General features: G+C 38.5%; 1 protein-coding gene across 3 annotated transcripts in view; it reads right to left on the reverse strand.

Moving 5' to 3' along the window:
- LOC106968327 (nephrocan-like) overlaps positions 1 to 21,852 on the reverse strand; it is a 30,992-nt gene continuing 9,140 nt past the window's right edge. For all 3 annotated transcript variants that reach the window (XM_015064676.3, XM_053222334.1, XM_027057013.2), the window contains 2 exons: positions 10,492 to 11,393; positions 1 to 1,087 (listed from right to left, as the gene is read on the reverse strand). In XM_015064676.3, the coding sequence (XP_014920162.1) occupies positions 640 to 1,087; positions 10,492 to 11,393 (1,350 nt within the window). In that variant the 3' untranslated portion in view covers positions 1 to 639. The remainder of the gene's footprint in view (positions 1,088 to 10,491; positions 11,394 to 21,852) is intronic.

Raw genomic sequence — 21,852 nt, forward strand, 5'->3', positions numbered from 1 at the left:
ATGAACGGCGGAGGGTCAGAAAGAGAGGGAGACACAGAATCCAAAGCAGGCTCCAGGCTCTGAGCACAGGCTCTGAGCCTCAGCACAGAGCCCCACATGGGGCTCGAACTCATGGACCGTGAGATCATGACCTGAGCTAAGTCAGATGCTTAACTGACTGAGCCACCCAGGTGCCCCTCTGATTTCATTCTTTAAAAAAAAAAAAAAAAAACTTACAAAAAAGACTCTTGCGTATCTAAATTTATTGTATATTTCTGCTTGGGAGATTGAACGCTATAAAACTTCATCTGGAGCACAGAGCATTTTTAAGGCAGTGAAACTACTCTGCTACTATTATGATGGACACAGGTTGTCATACATTTGTCCAGGTCCCCAGAATGTATGCCTCCAAGAGTGAACCCGCATGTAAACTATGGACTTCAGTTGATGATGATGTGTCAATGTAGGTTCATCAATTGTAATAAATGTTCCACTTTGAAGGGGGATGTTGCAATGGGGGAGTCTATACATGTGTGGAGATAGGGGGTATATGGGAACTTTCTATACCTTGGTCTCAACTATGCTATGAACCTAAAATTGCTCTAAAATGAAGTCTATTAGAAAAAAATTTTTTTTCTAAACTGTAGGCAAAGCTCATACTTAATCTATTTCATAATCATAATAATCATCATCCATGTTGATTCTGATGCTGGAGTGCTCTTCTGGTTTTGATTTCTTTTTGGTTTCTTTGTTTTTCTCGGTTAGATGTAGTTGATGCTCACATTGTCTCATGATCTTCTTGGAGGACATCCAGCTTTCCCCTTGTCGTTCAGCTGGTGCAGCACATTGTCCCCCCTTCACATCTGTGCCCTTGGCCTTCAGGATCTCCCTCGCTCTTATGAGACTACAGGTACAATTCCACGGATTTCCATCCAGATACAGGTGTCTGAGGCGAGGCAACCCCTCCAAGGCTTTGAGGTCTAAGGCAGAAATCTTGTTATTCCTAAGGTTTAGAACCTGAAGCTGCTTCAGATCCTTGAGGTCCCTCTCAGTAATATCCTGGATGGCATTGCCTTTGAGGTCCAGCCTGGCTAAGGTCCCTGGAAGCCTGCAAAAGTATGGAAACAGGATGTGAGAGGAAGCCATGATCACCATTCCATAACTACCTAGGCAACCCGGACTGAGCAACACCAGCCTTTTCTGTACCACCATGTCCTGTTTGAAGCTAGAAAACAAGACTTGTTTTGAAAAATTAAGTCTTATGTATAAGTCTTTAACCCTTTCTCATAGGTCTTGTTTTCTAACCCTCTGAGTTTTCTGGTTCCTAGCCATAAAACTCTTTAATTTCTTTTGTTGTCAAATAGGATCACAGAAACAAATTGATAAGAAAAAAAGTTCCCAATTTTTTAGGTGGCAAAGGCCACGAATCCATAATTTATAAGAGAAAAAAAGTATTGAATAAAAACATGAAAAAGTGTTGTTCTTCATGAATATAAAAGGCAATGAAAAAGTGATGCAATGTTTTATGTATGAAATTAGAACATGGCTTTGGTTAATTTTTTTTTTAATGTGTATTTATTTTGAGAGAGAGGGTGGGCACCCACAGTGAGGAGCCCGATGTGGGGCTCAAACTCACGAACCATAAGATCATGACCTGAGCCAAAATCAAAAGATCATCAAGACCCAGATGCTTAACCAGCAGAGTCACCCAGGCACCCTGGTTTTAAATTTTTATATTTATTGCTGCTGAAGAGGTTGTAAGGTAAGAACTTAAACTCTATTGGTGGGAGTTTAAATTGGTACCATTTTGGAAACAATTTGGTACTATGTATCAAATTTAAATAATGTCATACCTTTCAACCTAGGAGATAACAGAAGCAAACAGATTTATTTGCAAACATGTTTGTCACATATTTAATTATAATGGCAAAAAAAAAGGATAGACTAATGTCTCCTAATATGTAAATTAAGAGATAATAAACTTATGTGACAATAAAAATCATATACTTAAATCATTTTTGAAGTACTAATTCTATGAGAAAGCTTTTCTAACTATGGCTTGAAAATCCAGAAGCTATAAAAGATCAATGAATCAAGACATTAAACCTAATTAAAAAAAAGAAATTGTGAATAGCAAAAAACATATGCAAAGTCAGAAGATAAATTATAAACTGGGGGAAAATATCTGCACCTTAAAACCCAGACAAAGTGTGGCACCCGGTGGCTCAGTCGGTTAAGTGTCCAACTTCAGCTCAGGTCATGATCTCACAGCTCGTGAATTCAAATCCTGTATCAGTTTCTGTGCTGACAGCTCAGAGCCTGGAGCCTGCTTCAGATTCTGTGTCTCCCTCTCTCTCTACCTCTAGCCCGTATGAGCTCTCTCTCTCTCTCAAAATAAATTAAAAGAAAAACCAAAACACAGAAAAGCAAAGCCCTGAAGTCTTCAACCATACTCAAAATAGAGAAATGAAAAATAAAACCACACAGAGATGCCATTTCTCACCTACCAGATTGGTAAAAATCTTAATCTCTAGCAACACATTCTGTGGGCAAAGCTGTGAAGGAACAGACATTCTCATACACAGAGACTAAAGTAGCATAGCCCCTATGGAGGAGAATTCAGCAAAGCCTAAAGAAATAACCTGTGTATTCACCCTTCAACCCAGAAATCTCACTTCTACATATATGGTTCACAAATATAAAACAGCATATATGTGTTTATTATGGTATTACTTATAATACAAAATGATTGGAAACAACCCAGTACAACAGTAAAAAACTACTATGCAGCCTTAAAAAAGGAAGGGACTCATTCCTATGAATTACTACAAAATGATTTCCAGAAAGTATGGTTAAGGGGAAAAAGCAAGAAGTGGAATTGTATGTACAGTATGTGTAAGAGGGAAATAAAAATACATGTCCATATATTTGCTTATGTTTGGGGGAAAAAAGAATGATAAACCAGAAGCGAATAAAACTGGTTACTTATAGGAAGTGTTTGCATATGGTTTTAACTTTTGAATCATGTTAATGTTTTACAAGTTCACAAAACAAAAATGGTAAAGCAAAAACAAGCCCTAAAACTGAATACAAACAGAAACAAACATATCTAATTAATCAATGTTTATGTTGGTGTATAACCAATAAAGGAAAGAAAAAGTACTCTGACTAAATATCCTTGGTGGATATATCTAAGCCTTAGACACTAGGGACAAAAGGATCTGCAAGGAAACTTCTCTTAGCATGCTTATTATTAACACCACCTAGTAATGAAATTTTGAAACTTTTTAAATGAATGCGCTAATACAAAACAAATAAGTAAATTTATTCATATCATTAGGAACCAAGATTTCATTGTAAAAGAAGGTATGCAAATATAAAATAAGAAAAACCCTCTAATGTTAAATGTGAATTGGAGATTTTAATATGAATTCATAGCTTAAAAATACATATTTCCTAATTCTGCATACTGGAAGGATCTAGAAATAAAGTTACACTCTAATGGCAATGCTATTCCAATAGCATAGCACACTGAACACCCAGATCTTAATTTCAGAATTCCAGTTTCCACTTAAAAGAAGCAAGGCTTCTTAGAGAAATGGCTTATTCTATGTCTGGAGCAAGGTAAGCTAGAACATCTGAGCCAGAATGCAATGACATATTCAAAGATAAGCAATATCCATCAGCATGGCTGCTATCAAAAATCCAGAAAATAACAATTGTTGATGAGGATATGGAGAAATTAGAACCTTTGTGCACTGTAGGAGGCAATGTAAAATGGTGTAGTCGCTATGGAAAACAGTATGGTGCTTCCCCCAAAAATTAAAAATAGAATTACCCCATGATCCAGCAATTCCATTTCTGGGTACATACTCAAAAGAATTGAAAGCATGATTGTTCTCAAAGAGATATTTACATATTAAATAATCTTGTACATTATTTACATGTTATTCACCCATATTAAATTCACAATAGCTAAAATGTGGAAGCAATCCAAATGTACATTGATCATGAATTGATAGGCAAAATACAAGATGTACATACAATGGAATAGTCAACCTTACAAAGGAAGGAAATTCCGGGGCACCTGGGTGGCTCCGTAGGTTAAGTGCCCTGACTTGAGCTCAGTTCATGAATTCAAGCCCCATGTCAGGCTCTGTGCTGACAGCTCAGAGCCAGGAGCCTGCTTTGGATTCTGTCGCCCTCTCTCTGTCCTCCCCCCGCTCACACTCTGTCTCTCTCTCTCAAAAATAAATAAACATTAAAAAACATTAAAAAACAAACTAAAAAATGAAAAAAAACCCAAAACAAAAAACAAAACAAAACAAAACAAAACAAAACAAAACAAAAAACCAAAGGCAATTCTGATACATTCTACAACATGGATAAACCTTGAGGACATTATGCTAAGCGAAAAAAGCCTAGCACAAAAAAGACAACTACTATAGTTCCACTTATATGAGATTTCTAGAGTAGTCAAATTCATAGAAACAGAAAGTATAATGGTGGTTGTCAGAGGCTGGGGGAGGAGGAAACAGGGAGTTGCTTAATGAGTGTGGAGTTTCAGTTTTGCAAAATGAAAAAGTTCTGGAGACCAATTACACAACAATAAGAAGGTATTTTACTGAACTGGACAGTTAAAAATGGTTAAGTAAATTGTATGTGTATTTGACCTCAATTTTTAAAAAAGAGAAATAACGGAGGAGCACCACCAGACACTTGATTTCGTCTCAGGTCATGATCTCACGGTTTGTGGGATCAAGCTCTGCATTGGGCTCTGCCCTGACAGTGCATAGCCTACTTGGGATTCTCTCTCTCCCTCTCTCTCTGCCCTTCCCCAGCTCTCAGGCACACATGTACTCACTCACTCACCAGCTCTCTCTCTCAAAAATAAATAAACATTAAAAAAATTTTTAAGAGAAATAATGGAATCGGGTCTCATGAACACAGGGACCACCTTGGAGGGGCACCCACTAGACAAATGTGGAGCAATTTGAGAATCAAAAGAGACTAGCAACTAGAAATGATCATAACACACTGAAAAAATTAAGATTTCTTAGGTCCATAGTGATACTCAGAAAGAGCAGAAAGGGTAAAGGGAGAGAAAAATACTCTATAATGTTCAATGGAAAAAATAGAAAAAAAACAAAATTAAATGATCTCAAATACATAAAAACAAATTATGTCTAGACATAGGCTCCTGTTGAGCAATTCTTGGATGATATTTCATTTTTCAACAGATGAAGTTTTCAGTCTTGAACAGGTACTGCTTTACAATCAAGAAAAAAAAAGTTTTTCACTGTGGATACCAATGTGAAAAATGTCATGCTAATGCTTATTGATAAAAAGTAAAAAAAAAAAAGGAAGCACAATTGTGAACCTGAAAATTTTTCTGCTACTCAACAGCTTCATATTCTCCTATTTCCAGATGCTATTTCCATAGAGTGTGAACCCCCTGAATGTGCACTCATGTCTTTTAGTATTCAGTGACATTTATTGTGGTGGTCCCAGTTATATGATGATTGTATATTTTATGTTAATATCCTAAACTGTACAGTGAATATACATATATAAGTATTTGTGTTCTTCATTATTTATTTAAAGTGTTGTCACCTTAGTTGGAATAAAGTTTACCTTAAAAAGTAGATGAACTTACCAGGGAAAAATCACTTCTTTCATTTTAACAGTTGATAGTTAAATTTATATAACATTTATTTTTTATTTTATTTAAATTTTATGTATTTTGAGAGAGACAGAGAGAGAGAGAGAGAGAGAGAGACAGAGAGAGAGAACAAGTGGGGGAGGGGCAGAGAGAAGGAGAGACAGAATCCCAAGTAGGCTCTGGGCCATCAGTGCAGAGCCCAATGCGGGGCTTGAACTCAGGAACCTGAGTTGAGATCAAGAGTCGGACACTTAACCAGCTGCACCACCCAGGAGCGCCAACAGTTTGATAGTTAAATTTAATTGAAGTCAGTCCCCAAGACAATGTATTTTATGTACATACCAACTGACATAAGGTACATCCCTAAAAGTTATACAGAAAATCTTATGTATAGCTTTTTTCCCCAAGGAAATATGGACTATTAGCAGATGGTGTAGCAGTAAGCAAGACACTATTACCCTTCAGAGTACAAGGGAGAGAAATTGAGGAAAGATATGATAAAGTAAACCAAAGAGTCCAGTCTACTAATTAAGACTTGAGTTCTAACTTTGGCCATTCTTTTTACCAGTACTCAACTTCAGGTAAGTTATTTGGCTTAAAGTTTCTGATTTTCCACCCTATAGATGAAAGTGCCTAGTACACAGAAGTCACATAATAAATGTTAGCTAATGAAAATGAGAAAGCCAAGTTTTCTTTTAAACAAATATAATGAACAGTTCTAGGGTGGGTATCTAAAACTTATACCTGCTCTTCCTTTTTTTTTTTCTTCTGTGTTTCTATGGACATTATAACCAAAATGACACTGTAAGAGAAATCACTAATGTCCTGATTTTGTGAACTTAGGGCATTTATTGCTTTGATATACTTTGTCTTTATAAGTCTGATTTATGCTCAAAAAGTTTCCCTGGTTTTAAGACAAACATGTTTCTAAAAATGCTGTTTGTTCTTTGGATCTGTGGCTTTTTAAAGTAAAAAGGGGTACACCCCATTTTACCAGTAGATGGCACCTGAGTGTAAGTAAGGTAAAATGCTATGCCTGTGTTAGGTTGTAGAAAGCTATTCTGGATTTGAATTATCCAAATTGTGGATAAAGAAAAGGTGATGTGACTTATATTTGTTCACTGAGCTACAGATTGGTGAAATGAAAAGCAGCAAAAGTGAGACCCAGGTCTTGGGCATTCTAAGTTTTAAGTAGTATAATATATTGTTTATAGCAGAGTAAATCTCAGAGGTGGTAAATCTCACGTGGTGGCTAAAATTCACTGACTCTGGAGTTAGACTACTGTGTTTGATCTTGACTCCACCACTTACTGACAATGTGATTTTGAGCAAGTTTCTTGATACCTCCTAACCTTAATGTTCTAACCTGTAAAATAATAGTTTAAAAAATGTACGTACATTCGCAGGTTTGTTGTAAAGAGTAATGGGAAATAACATGCATATATGAACTCACTGCTGGTTTAGTCAGTACTTAATGTTATGTTAGGTATTATTTTTTCTTTTTTTTAATGGTTATTAATTTGTTTTTGAAAGAGAGAGAGCGAGAGAGAGCGCGCGCGAGCACAAGTGGGGGAGGGGCAGAGAGAGGGAGACACAATCTGAAGCAGGCTCCAGGCTCTAAGCTGTCAGCTCGGAGCCCATCGTGGAGCTTGAACTCACGAATCGTGGGATCATGATCTGAGCAGAAGTTGGAGGTTTGAATGAGCCACCCAGAAGCCCCTAGGTATTATTTTCTATTTCGAATAATGTATTGAGGCAAAAGTAGTAGATATTTGAATATATGTGCACCTGAAAACATCCACTGTTATTTCCTTGGTACAATGTAGAATGGAGGATGGTCGGCAAAAGAAGGGGTTTGTGATTTGTGGTAGGATACATAGCTAGCAACTAAGCAACAAATTAGGTTAGGTTAGCAACTAGTAACAGGTTGCCTGTGTTTATAGTTTATTAATACAAAACTGAATTTTAAAGTACAATTTTGTGTATGAATAAAACCCATGAAAATAAAAAGTGTCCTGTTTTAAGCTTGTGGATAAAAGTCTTAACATTCAGAAATTAAAAAAAACAAACAAACCAAACAGATCGTACTGTGTTTTAATGCTTTATGGGAGGAAAACCACAGAGAACCTTTTCTGGGTCATTCACACTTTCCAATTCAAAGAAAAGCTGGGGAGGTGGGGGGTGATGGAGAATTTAAAAATCACTTTCCACAAGAGGCAGATTGCTCTCACAGCTGGCCAAGTTCTTTGACAAAGTAGATAGCTGTGATGCTTAAGTTAATCCTCATAGGAAAAGCCCAGTCTCATCTCATGTCCTTTGCCCCATTGTTCTTGCCCATTACTTCTCAACCCTGGCTGCACATTAAATTGATCTTGGGAGCTTTTTAAAAATGCTGATGCCTGGGCAAAAACTCTTGGGTGTCTGCTTTAATTGGCTTGAAGTGAGGTCTGGGCATAAGTATGCTTTTTTAAAGTTCTCCAGATAATTGTAATGTGGAGTCAGATTCAAGAATTATGGCTAGCTCAGGCTTGCAATTCTATTATACACTCCATTGGGTAAAAGCGTTGTGCTTTCTGTAGTCACTTATTAAACACACAAATGCCCTGGCGGGAGTAAATAATTAAGCTACTTTTCACTCATTAAACTTAGCAGGATTACTTAGCCAAATGCTTTCTAAAAGCTACCTGAATAGAGAAGTCCACTGGATTCACAGTTTTGCCATGGCTGTTACAGCCCACTGAGAATCCTTGACAAGAGAGTCATTCCCCAATCTCTTTCATGAGTTTTTAGTCTATATGTGATTTGTTTTTTCTTGGAAAAGGGGCATATAGTGATAGAAAATAAGGCTTGAAATACAGTAGAGAAATGACTGAAATTACAAGTAGTAGAGTCTTGACACACTGCAGGCATGTTCTTTATGGCTTTTGTATCGGCTCTTCTGTCTAGAACATTTTCCTCCCCCACCCCCCCCCCCCCAAACAGCTTCACAGCTAAATCCCTCACCTCCTTCCAGTCTTTGCTCAAAGCTTACATTTTCGTGAGGGTTACCACGCTTACCCTATTTCAAATGGCAACCAGCCCCCCTTTTTTGTTGTTGCTAACTATAACACCTAACACCATGTAAATGTTATATACGTACACCTTGTGTTTATGGTTACTCTTTCCCTGCTAGAATTTAAGCTGTATAGAACAAGAAGTTTTATTTTTGTTGCACTGGTGTATCTCAAGTGCCTGGTAAAGTACCTGGCACAAGGAAAACACTCAAAACTTATTCGTTGAAGTAAATTAATTGTATGCATATGCTTATACATTAAAAGAAATTGCTTAATTTCAAATAACCCTGAATATGTATTTTAAAATCTTGATTTCCATTGGATAAATCATTTTTTCATGTTTTGCATTGGGTACAGTTACCATACTATATAACAAGCTTCTTTTTTTCAACTAGAAAAAATGAACATCTGGGGGAGCCTGGGTGGCTAGTCAGTTAAGCGGCCAACTTCGGCTCAGGTCATGATCTCGCAGTCCGTGAGTTCAAGCCCCGTGTCGGACTCTGTGCTGACAGCTCAGAGCCTAGAGCCTGCTTCGGATTCTGTGACTTCCTTTCTCTCTGCCCCTCTCCCACTCGTGTTCACTCTGTCTGTCTTTCTCTCTCTCAAAAATGAACATTAAAAAAATCTTTTTAAAGAAAAAATGAACATCTGTACATACCAAAGATAATTTTTCCCTTTTTCATTCATAAAAAAAGTTGTTTATTGTAACTAGCAACGCAGATAAGTAAATTGAGTGCCATAGGGTCTTACAGAAGCCAGAAGTTGGTATATTAATTACAAGCAATTTGATAATGATAATCAACAGAGCAAGATGCCTTTTTTTCCTATAAAGCACCAAAAGGAAAACGAGTCCACTGATAGGCACATATAATAAATAACATAACATCTTTTTAAGAGAATAATAGGGCTTTAATCTTCTACTTTATTATCTACTTTACAAATGTAGAACATGTAATAAAGTTTACATAAAAAGCATCAATTAATGTCAACATGTACATTAGTCATAGTTATGACTGGGTGGGGGAACAGGATGGTGGGTTGGGCACAGAGGGAGGGATATTTGGAAAGAGAAATTAAGTGTCAGAGTATGAGGATATGTATGTGTTTGTGTCCATATGTGCAGGAGTGTGTGTGTATGCGTGTTTGTGAGAGAGAGAACTGAGGAGACAACCGAGAACATAAGGTAAGACACCCCAAATGGACTCACACACCCACAGGCAGACACAGATAGAAGCAGAACCAGGATTAAGTCCTTTAAAGATCACAGCCCTGAGAAGAAAACGAGTCTCCCAAAAACAGAATTCCAAGTAAATACAAGGTGAGATTATACACTTCTGATTTTTTTCATAGCTACTATTTCAATGCTTTTAAAAATATAGATATTTTACTACACTTCCCTCTCATTTCTTTTACATACCCTTGCTTCGCTAGTGGCTGTGTACCTGTTGCTGGATCTCAGGCCACATGCTTAAAAACCAAAATACATTTTTACAAATATTACCCCATATTATGTTTGTTAGCATACTCCGCCAAAGTGGTGTTGTATATTTTCAAATACAGATCGCCCCTGTTGGTGTCTTGTCTGACAGGTGAGAGCAATTAAGTTAGTGCAGATTCAGTTAGAGGGCGGCTGGGGATTCCAAAAGCCCATCTAAAACTTCTACCCTGGAACCCTTGGATAGCCTTCATCAGATCATTTATGTTTGCTCTGTTTTTCTTGCTTGTATGATGTGCTTAATTGCCCCAATCTTCAGAAAACGTTAAAAGGAGTCAACATAAGTGAGAACTCTCCCTTACCTTAGAGGTATAGACAACAGCAGGTTCTGTTCCAGGGCCAGGTTGGAGAGCTGGGAACACATCTGCAGGGCTCCAGCTTCGAACAAGCTGACAATGTTGTTGTCCAGAAACAAGTGTTTCAAGTCTCGGAGGTCCTGGAAGTCTTGGGCTGTAACTCTCTGAATCAGATTATTGCTAATATCTAGTTTTTGTAGCCTTGCTGGTAGTTTAAGGGGCAACGTTTGAACCTGGTTTTGGGACAACTCAAGAGTAGTTAAATTGGCAAGGATCTGTGCCCCATCAATGGAGGAGAGTGAGTTTTCTGACAGATAAAGGTGGGAAAGATTCTCCAAGTGTCTCATGTCTCGAAACCTTACCACTTTGAGCTGGTTTCTCTCCATTTTTAAAGAGAGCAGGGATTTGGGCAGATTAATAGGAATTTTAGTCAGAAAATTACCACTGACACTGAGAAACTGCAAAGCCTGAAGAGAAGCAAAGAAGCTAGCTGGTATAAGATGCAGTTTATTATTCTCCAGGCTCATACTTTTCAGGTGGGGAAGTACCAGTGGTCCAGCTACAGATTCGATAATGTTGCCATCCAACATCAAACTCTGCAAACTGATCAAAGAAGAGAGTGTGCTGGGAGAGAGAGAAGAGATCAGATTGTTTTTAAGTTCAAGGATTTTTAATTTCTTCAGTCCTTCAAAATCAGATCCGTGTAGGACATTTATTGAATTCTCATTTAGTTTTAACACTTCAAGACTGGCTGGCAGAACCCTGGGGACTCGTCTTAACTTATTTTTCCAGAGTTCCAAGGTCTTCAAGGTACTCAGAGTTTTGAAAGTGTCATTTTCTACTGACTCTGTTCCACTGGCCAGCAGAATAAAATCTTCTAGAGCCAACATTCGGGTGAAGCTAGACAGCTACAAAAAAAAAAAAAAAGCAGGTATGGAGAGAAAAATAGAAAATTAAGACTACTGAGAAAAAAAAATACCGTACACAATGAAATGCAGTTGTCATTCAATACTAATGATACTTCAGATTTCCCTTCAGGACCTCTTGAAAATTACTTTTTAGAAAAGGATGGAAACTCAGGTTCTGACTACTTTTTTTTGAAGATTTTATTTTTAAGTAATTTCTGCTCCCAACGTGGGGCTCAAACTTACAACCCCAAGATCAAGAGTCACATGCTCCTCCTCCTGAGCCAGCCATGCACCCCAGGTCCTGACTAGTTTTATTCATGATTGCTAACATGAAGGATATTAAAAATATGTTAAGCACTTTTACACACTATTGGTAGACATAATACTAGCCAACTTTTTGGAGTGCTTCGGTGGCTCAGTTGGTTTGGTGTCTTGACCTCAGTTCAGGTCATGATCTCACAGCTTGTGGGTTTGAGCCCTGCATCAGGCTCTGTGCTAACAGCTTGGAGCTTGGAGCCTGCTTTGGATTCTGTGTCTCCCTCTCTCTCTCTGCCCCTCTTCCACTCATGCTCTGTCTCTCTGCTCTCTCTCCTTCAAAAATAAACATTAAAAAAATTTTTTTTATATTGGTCAACTTTTGCTGTACATTCTCTGACCTGCAAGCTTATTTCTAGCCAGAAGTACTTACTAGTTGCACAATGATTTATGAAGCAGGATGTTCTTTGTGGCATCATCTTATAGTAGCCCCAAATGGGAACAATCTGGAAATCTGTCACCAAACTATTAGCAGCTGCTAACTCTACAGTGCAAGATTACTAGAGGTTTTCATTATCTTCATTTTGCATTGTTTATATATTTTTAAGTTATAAATTACATTAAAATATTTTAAGCATTAAACATAAAAATTTTAAATGTCCTAGACACTGCTATCACTAAGATGGGCCTATTAGAAAAACATTTCAACTATGTTATAATTTGAAAAACTAGCCTCCATATTCCCTATTGTTCAAACTGTACTTCATTGATGCAAAAGATCCATGAAGAAACAAACAGGATACACGTGTCTCCATCTCTGTAGAACAAAGATTTCATTCACGCATATACCCCAGATCTAATGCTACTCTTGTCCTAGATTTTAGAAATGATCAAATCTGATATGCTTTCTCCATAGGTTGCAAGTTCAAGTACCCCTCTCCTCTCTGCATATCTGTCAACCTTCTAGCTTGCCATCTAGGTCTTCTTCTGAATGATGCAATTCTTGGTATTTGGTTCTTAGAGTAAGATCATCTCTAGGCAGAAAGAGGAATTGTTCCAGATTTTCTTCGGCTTGGTAAAACTTCACAAAAATTTTCAATCTGCTTTAGAATTCAATTGCTAAAATTTTCAGGGCACAATTTTATGCCTTACTAGCTACAGGTTTTAAATGTTTGATTTAATTATGCAGTTGAGCCCTTTTGTAATAACAATTGCATGATTAACACTTCCAAAGTGGGTTGATTTTGTACCATATATTTATGGAGCTTCCCGGTACATGTCCCGGGAAGACATGTGATGTGAATTATGGTAGAATTTATTTTATTTTAATTTTCTTAAGGAGTTGGGGAGAGGGAGAGAGAAACCCAAGCAGACTCCATGCCCAGTGTGGAGCCCGACGCGGGGCTTGATTTCACGACCGAGAGATCTTTACCTGAGCCAAAACCAAGAGTCAGATGCTTAATTGACTGAGCCACCCAGGCACCGAATCATGGTATATTTCAAAGCTTCTCCTAATATGATACTCTGTTAGAAAAACCTCATGTTAAAATTTCCATAACAGATGTTTCTAATCATAATAGTTTTGGCGGCTGCTAACATGTGATATTTTCTTAATGATTAATCAGATGTATTAATTAGTCCTAGTCCCAGTAATGATCATAATTTTTTCTTGCATTTATTGAACATCTACAAGTGCCAAGTACTTTTTTATATTGTTAAAAAAAAAAACAAACATAAGCCCCAAATGGAGTCATTTGCTCCCCACCCATGATGGCAAATCAAGACTTAATTATAGTTTTGACCTCTCCTAAAAATGTGACCTTTTAGGGGCATCTGGGTGGCTCAGTCAGTTAAGCCTCAGACTCTTGATTTCAGCTCAGGTCATGATCTCACAGTTCATGAGATAGAGTCCCACATGGGGCTCTGTGCTGACAGTGTGGAGCCTGCTTGGGGTTCTCTCTCTTCCTCTTTCTCTGCCCCTCCCCAGCTCGTTCTTTCTCTGTCTCTCACTCAAAAATAAATAAATAAACATCAAAAAAAATTTTTTTAAAATGTGACTTTTTAAGAGTCAATCTGAAATTTCTTCATCAGCATTAGTGAGGCAATCACCATGATAAAAACGCTTTCCGTCCCTTCTTCCCCAAAGAAACTTGACCTGTCTGAAACCATCCTTACTTTTGTTTTGTTAATAACTCCTTTGCTCTACCCTCCTGCCTATAAATTCTCCCATTTGATACAACTTCTCAGAGCATCTCTGCTTGCTAGATGAGATGTTGCCTGATTCATGCATCACTTATTATTAGATCTTCAAATGTACTCAGTTGCATTTTGTGTTTTAACAATATATTATCATTAGTTCTTCTAATAACTAGCAAATTTGCTATTATCAAACTTTTGAGAGTTGAGAATTTCAACAAGGTCTATTGGACTCTACAGCCCTTTCTTCTTCAACTTACCATTCTCTATTGCATTTAGTCTACAGTTAATGGTTTTCAAAAAAGATAAGATCTAGACACAAATCAGAGTTTAAGAAAAGCAGAAATTTTAGGGGTACCTGGGTGGCTCAGTCAGTTAAGCATCTGACTTTGGCTCAGGTCATGATCTTACAGTGTGAGTTTGAGCCCCGAGTTGGGGTCTGTGGTGACAGCTCAGAGCCTGGGGCCTGCTTCGGATTCTGTTTCCCTCTCTCTCTGCCCCTCCCCCACTCACGCTCTTCCTGTCTCTCTCAAAAATAAAAATAAATGTTAAAAGAAAAATTTTTAAAAAATATAAGCAGAAACTTTAGAGGTTACCTAGTTCAAATCTCCCATTAGAATTTCAGGCAAAAAAAAAAAAAATTTTTTTAATGACCTGCTCAAGACTGTTCCTGAAATACTTTTCATCCTGAAGTGTCCTTTCTAGACTTTCCTTCATATAAAGTCACGTGTGATTCTAGACATAGATCTTCATTTCTTAGATTGTTGATCTCCCAAAAGAACTTGGTGTTATTAGTACTTCCACATTTATCTGACTGACCATAAACCCTAAAAGATTACTGTTTATGTAGCAAGGCTCAGAGATGACACGGCTCTGAATGGGCAATTTATTTGGGGACTAGGCAAAGTGTGGTATCAGAGCCTCAATTTGTCTTTATTTCTATTCATGAAGTGTACAGACTGGCCTAAGTAGACCGTTCATGTTCCTAAGCAAATCCAGTGGGTAGCTGAAGCACAGAGACCTTTCTTTCTCCTTTTTGTCAGTCAATGCCGATGACTCTTGATTATTATTAATTAAAATGGCTACCATTTTCTAGGGGTGCCTGGCTGATTCAGTCAGTGGAGCATGTGACTCTTGATCTTGGGGTTGTGAGTTTGAGCCCCACGTTGAGTATAGAGATTACTTAAAAATAAAATCTTTTTAAAAAATGGTTAGCATTGTCTAAGTATTTACTATGTTTATAAAGCCTTGTGTGCAAGCATGATTATTACCTTTTCAGAAAGGGAAACTAAGGCTCAAGAAGGTAAAATAACCAGTCCAAGTATATCTTGGTAGCAAGTGTAAAAGTTGAGCTTCCCACCCAGATTTATCTTATCCCAACACACATATTTTTATTTTAACTTTAACATGAATTATAACATGAATTTAGCAGAAGAATATAGAATTCTGGTACCACAAACAGTGAAGAAGATGCCCACTGATTTTCAACTTTTCTGTTGATTTACAGAGCTGACAAAGGAAAATAACTCTGCGAGGCTAGTTTTTCCATTTTCCTGGACTAAGCGGAGGTGTGCTCCAGAGATGTAAAAAGAGATGCTTTTGCCCTTGAGCTAACTTGATGCTACTGCTTTTTCTTTCTTTCCTTTTTTAAGGTTTTATTTATTTATGTATTTTGAGAGAGAAAGTGTGCAAGTGGGGAAGGGGCAGAGAGAGAAGTGAGAGAGAGAGAATCCCAAGCAGGCTCCACATCACCAGTAAAGAGCCCGACGTGGGGTTCAAACTCACAAACCATAAGATCATGACCTGAGCCAAATTTGGATGCTTAACTCACTGAGCCACACAGGTGTCCCCCTCACCCTTTTGGTTTTGTTGTTGTTGTTGTTGTTGTTTTTTAAGGTTTTGAGTCTGCTGGTTTTTCGATGTTGCTTAAAAAACAAGGCAAGTATGGCTTGGTGTTAACAATTAGGCATAGGAAGTTTAGCTAAATATAGTTCCTGCCATACAGTCTTACAGTTTAGTGAACCTAATATATATGTAGATAAAAGTTACAATAAAATATGAAAATTTTTTAAAAAAGCAAAGCAAGTAAAATGAAGTAGAGCAAAGAAACAACTTCTGCTGGCTTCCCAATAAGAGGCTTTGTTTCTGGTTTCCTCTGGGCAGGCCTTGCTCCAAGCATTGGAGGGCCACAGACCTTTCTTGGGTTCCTTATAGGTCCAAGGTACACATGAAATTGAAATATTAGTTGCAGCCTCAGACATGGGTGAACTAAGCCAGTAAAAGTTTTGTAAAACAATGTTGGAATTATTTTTCTGATCATCAAAGCAACACTTGTTCTCTGTAAACAATTTTAAAATTCTGGAAAGTATGGAACGAATATAAAAATAATCCATAATCCCCCCACTTGGTGGTAAACTCTGTTTATATATTTCTTACCCAGGAGGAATTTGACATAGCTTCTTCCCTTCCACAAAATACGTAAAGAGCAATCATTTTATCTATTTTTTAAAGTTTATTTATTTATTTTGAGAGAGAGAGAGAGAGAGAGCTGGGGAGGGGCAGACAGAGAAGAGGAACAGAGGATCCAAAGCAGGCTATGTGCTAAGAGCAGAGAGCCCAATGTGGGGTTCGTACCCATGAGCCATGAGATCATGACCTGAGCCGAAGTCAGATGCTTAACCAACCAAGCCACCCAGACGTCCCTGCACAATCATTTTAATTGGCTACTGTCATAAAGACACTCCTATTTGTTCTCTAAATGTAAGAGCTAAAACTATAAAATTCTTAGAAGAGAATACAGGCATAACTTTTCATCACCTTGGGTTTGGTAAAAGCTATTTTAGACATGACACCAAAAGCAAAAGTGACAACACATCCACAAAACAGGGAAATTGGACTTACTCAAAATTAGGAGCTTCTGTGCTTCAAAGGACATCAGTAAAACAATGAACAACAACAATGACAATGACAACAAAAACAACCATAGAATGGGAGAAATTTTTCTCAAATAATATATCTGATAGGAGATTTGTATTTAGAATATATAAAGGACTCTTACAACTCAATAATTAAAAGACAACCCAATTAAAAAAAATGGGCAAAGGATTCATGTAGACATTTCTCCAAAAAATATATGCAAATGTTCAATCAGCACACAAAAAGATGTTTAACATCATTAACCACTAGTGACATGAAAGTCAAACCATAATGACCCGGGGTGCCCGGGTGGCTCAGTCAGTTAAGTGTCCAACTTCAGTGCAGGTCATGATCTCATGGTTCATGGGTTCGAGTCCAGCATCAGGCTCTGTGCTGACAGTTCAGAGCCTGGAGCCTGCTTCAGATTCTGTGTCCCCCTCTCTCTCTGCTCTGTCCCTGCTTGTGCTCTGTCTCTCTCTCTCTCAAAAATAAATAAACATTAAAACATTAAAAAAAAAAGTCAAACCATAATGAGATACTAACTAACACTCACTAGGATGGTTATAATCCAACAAAAGATTAGAAATGTTAGCAAGAATGTGGAGAAACTGGAACTGTCATACATTGCTATAGGGATGTAAAACAATGGAGCCACTTTGGAAAACAGTCCGGCAGTTCCTCAAAATGTTAAACATAGTTTCCATATTACCCAGAAATCCCACTCTTAGGTATATGCCCAAGACAGATGAAAATATATGTGCACACAAAAACTTGTACATGAATGTTCTTTGGAGCATAACAGCCAAAAAAAGGAAGCCATCCAAGTGTTCATCAACTGATGAATGGATAAACAAAATGGTATATGCATACAATGAAATATTCAGTCTTTAAAAGGAAGGAAATTCTGACATATGTTATAACATGGATGAACCTTAAGGACATTATTTTAAGTAAGAGAAGCCAATGACAAAAGACCACAGGTTTAGGGAGAAAGATTGACTACAGTTTGGGCATGTTATTTTGAGATCATAGACCAAAATGAAGAAGTCTAGGAGGCAGCTGGATAAGTCTGAAACACAGGGGTAAGGCATGAATCTGAAACTCAGTTATGGGAGCCATCATCACTTCCTTAAAGTACACTCTCCTAAGGGGAGTGTACATAGTAAGAAATGGAATGACCAAGGATTGAGACTCCCTGGAGATGACAAAAAAAAGAAGGGGCAGTGGAGGAAAAGAAACCTACAAAAATGGCAGAAAAGAACTATCAGAGAGGAGTAATGAGGACACAAAAGTATGGTGCCACGGAAGGCAAAAGAGAGAATTTCAAGAAACAGGAGTGAGCCAATGTCCTGGAGAGAACAGTTTTTAACTGTATGATGTGGGTAGAAAGCAGACAGTAGTGAATTAAAGAATAAATGGTAGATAAAGATGGGGTGCCTGGGTGGCTCAGTCAGTTGAGCATCTGTCTTGATTTTGGCTCAGGTCATGATCCCCAAGTTTTGGGATCAAGCCCTGAATTGGGCTCAGTGTTGAGTGTGGAGCCTGCTTAATATTCTCTCTCTCGCTCTCTCTCTCTCTCTCTCTCTGCCCCTCTCTGCAGCTTTCACTCTCTCTCTCTCTCAAAAAAGAAAAAAAGAGGTAAAGAAGTAGAAACAGTAAGTACAGATTACCTTTTTTTTTTTACACACAGACTTAAAATAATGTTATTTTTATTGTAATGAAAGGAGCCTATTTCTAAGCTAGAACAGGGCCCTCATAAAGAAAGAGCCACTGGAGATATGGGTATGGGGAAGATGATGGAGCAAGCTCCAGGGAGAGGTGAGGAAGGTGGACTCCAGGGCATGGGTGTGAGGTTGCCTTGAGCAGACAGAGGGAGATCTCATCCTCTCTGTCTGGCGGAAAGAGTTTGCAGAATTGAATGGAGACAAGTTAGTACACAGTGAGCAGGAGTTGAGGGAGATCAAGACTAATGGCCTCAGTTTTGTCAAGAATAGTCAATAAAAGGGAAGACCAATCGTTGGTGATAGGAGAGCAAGGATGGCAGGGATTGTGAAAGCAGCCCAATGTTGCACTGAAGTTTTGGAAGATGTCAAGGGAACACAGGAAGAAGAACTGAAAGGGCAGATGGGTGACGCTGAAGACCCAGATGAGGCCGGAGACCTTAAACTTGTGGTGGTTCTATGGATTTGTGGTTGTTGCAAACCACACATACATATGCACATGTGTGCAGAGAGGTTGTGTGACCGTCTCCAGCAGCATCTGGGTATCCAGGCATAGGAGAAACAAAGGAAAATGATCACCCTAATCTAAGACTGAGGCTTTGCTGGATAGGTGTTGAGATCATTAATTTTGGGATGCAAAAAAGGCAGGGATAGGGACAGAAGATGGATAAGAAATGAACTAATTATCTGAGAAAACATGGGCAGATCTAGGGTTCGAAATCTCCATGGAGTGGATGGAAGAGTAGAGAGGGTGGCAGGTGAGACGAAAGAAGATGATGACCAGGGAGTGGAGGAATTCGAGATTTCTGAGTGGAGGCATTTTGGGTATAATGATTATGATATAACCAAGAGGGCAGACAGCTGTGGTGAAGTAGGAATGTAGATAGACACTTTCTTGTGAGCTCAAGGAATCGTGAGGCTTACACATCAGACACTGAAGGCACCAAGGAGATGCGGGACTCAGGATGGAGAGGACGACCAGGAGCCAGGAGGGAAGGGGCCAAGGCACAGTACGAGGCAAGCAAAGAACAAGTGGGGAGTGTTACAGTCTGATGGATGTGCCTCAAATAAGTAGGAATTTTTACAGATGCACGCATAAATAAAGGCCTTCATCCTGTGAGGGCAAGAACTGTGAATTTTTCATATTTTATCCCTAGTCTCAAACACAGCATTCACAATCCCAAACACAAAACATATGGATAAGTAATAGAAACATTTTTACTTTTATGCATGGATATATGTATGTGCGTACACATCCATGCATATGCGGTGTGTGTACAGAGATACATACACATATGTTGTATATATGTGTAGATACACATATGTGTGTGCATATGTAATTTCTATTGCTATTAATCTGAAGGTATTTTCAAGGTATTTTTTTCTTGAAATACAGGCACCCGATTCTGTAGTTCCAACCAAATGGACAGAACATACAGCATATTCACAAGATACAGCTCACATTCGTGAAATACGGTCAATTTAAAACCTAAGGGTTTTTAAAATAGAAGTATTATTGCTTAGAGCTGTTTATTACTTTCGCAAAACAATCCTGTCTTTCATCAACCTTTCTGCTGGGAACCGTCCTTCCAAGAGGCGGTTAACTGGGTTAAATTCGGGGAAGAGGCAATATTGCTGTTCAGTGAACCTAAACCCACGACAAATGCACTCATTCAATAACTGAATTTGATGAGAGGGATAATTTCATCTTATCGGCTGCAAGGCAACAGTGTGGTATCATTACCCGGCTTAGCTGACACTTCAGCTCTTGGCGTCTCAGGCCCTCAGAACAAATATTTAAGCATCTCGCCCTTTAACCAGCTGTCCTACTTAAATGCTGAGACCTGACAAGGTCAGACTTGCTCTCTGGCATTAGGCACTACTGGATTATAAGAGCAAAGTAAACATGACGACTAGGCAATTTTGCTTATTGAGCCTTGAAATAAATACCATGCCACATATTTGAAAGTCTCCCTGCTTAGGCACACGTACGTTAAAATGTCTTAACCAAATGAAAGGGGATGGTGACTCTTTTGAAGGGAAAGTACATTCACCTGCTGACTGTCTGTGGCTGGATCACAGAGAGGTATTTCCTTATCTCAGGATTTGGCCTATGAGGGAGAAGCAGTGACTAGTAAAAATAAAACCAGAGAGCCATGGAATCTGCCAGGGAAAAGAAGCCTGGGATCACAATCACACCCAGGCTTCTTACTTCACAAAGGTAAAAAGTGAGGCCCGGAGATTTTTTTAACTGCTTGTTTAAGATGATTATATCTCTAGCTAGGGAGAAAATGAAGATGAGAACCCTTATCTCTTGATACTTTTCAAAATACCAAAGGCCAAAAAGTTCCTTCATATTACAAAAGTCAGGCAAATCTATAGCATTCTTTACAGCACTCTGAATAGGTAGGCATAAATAAAAATGTTAGAATTAAAAGTGCATAGAACGAGAACGGCAGTAATGTGCCCAAACATAAACATGTATTTCCTCTGTAGAGGTGTCCACAAAGACACTGAGGCCTGGCAGTTTTGTAGGATTTATATAAATAATTCTCAGATGTTTGGATTCATCTTGATGGTCTTATGATGCTCTAAGTGTCATCTGTTTTTTTATGGCACAAACAAAAGTACTTTTTCCCCTTTCCCCTGAAAGCACTTCTTTTTTTTAATGTTTATTTATACTTGAGAGAGACAGAGAGGGAGAGAGCACGAGCAGGGGAAGGGCAGAGAGAGAGAGAGACAGAGACAGAGACAGAGAGAGAGAGAGAGAGAGAGACGGAGACAGAATCTGAAGCAGGTTCCAGGCTCTGAGCACAGAGCCCAACGAGCAACTCAAACTCATGAGCCGTGAGACCATGACCTGGGCCGAAGTCAGATGCTCAACCGACTGAGCCACTCAGGTGGCTCTGAAAGCACTTATTCTTAATCCTGGGAACAGGAAGTAGCCATTTGCTCTCAAACTCTTTTTGTTAAGAGAGAGCCACCTCCTGGGGCACCTGGGTGGCTCAGTGGGTTGAGCGTCAGACTTTGGCTCAGGTCATGATCTCATGATTTGTGCCACATCAGGCTCGCTGCCTCTGGAGCCTCTGTCCTCCTCTCTCTGCCCCTCCTCTGCCTGCTCTCTCTCTCTCTCTCAAAAATAAACATTAAAAAGAGAGAGAGAGAGAGAGAGAGCCACTTCTTTTACTTTGCAATAGTATAATTACATTTGTTAAAAATAAAAACTGAAATAAAATACCATTAATTATAGATTCAGATTTTTTTTTTGACCAAAGAAATATCCAGAGGCATACACCCATCTCTGCAGTAGAAGGCAAAATGATAGTGCCGCTATGCAAACTTGATAACCACTAGTTCTGAGTTTGGATTAT

The sequence above is a fragment of the Acinonyx jubatus genome, chromosome B2, assembly GCF_027475565.1.
Source record: "Acinonyx jubatus isolate Ajub_Pintada_27869175 chromosome B2, VMU_Ajub_asm_v1.0, whole genome shotgun sequence".
NCBI lineage: Eukaryota > Metazoa > Chordata > Mammalia > Carnivora > Felidae > Acinonyx > Acinonyx jubatus.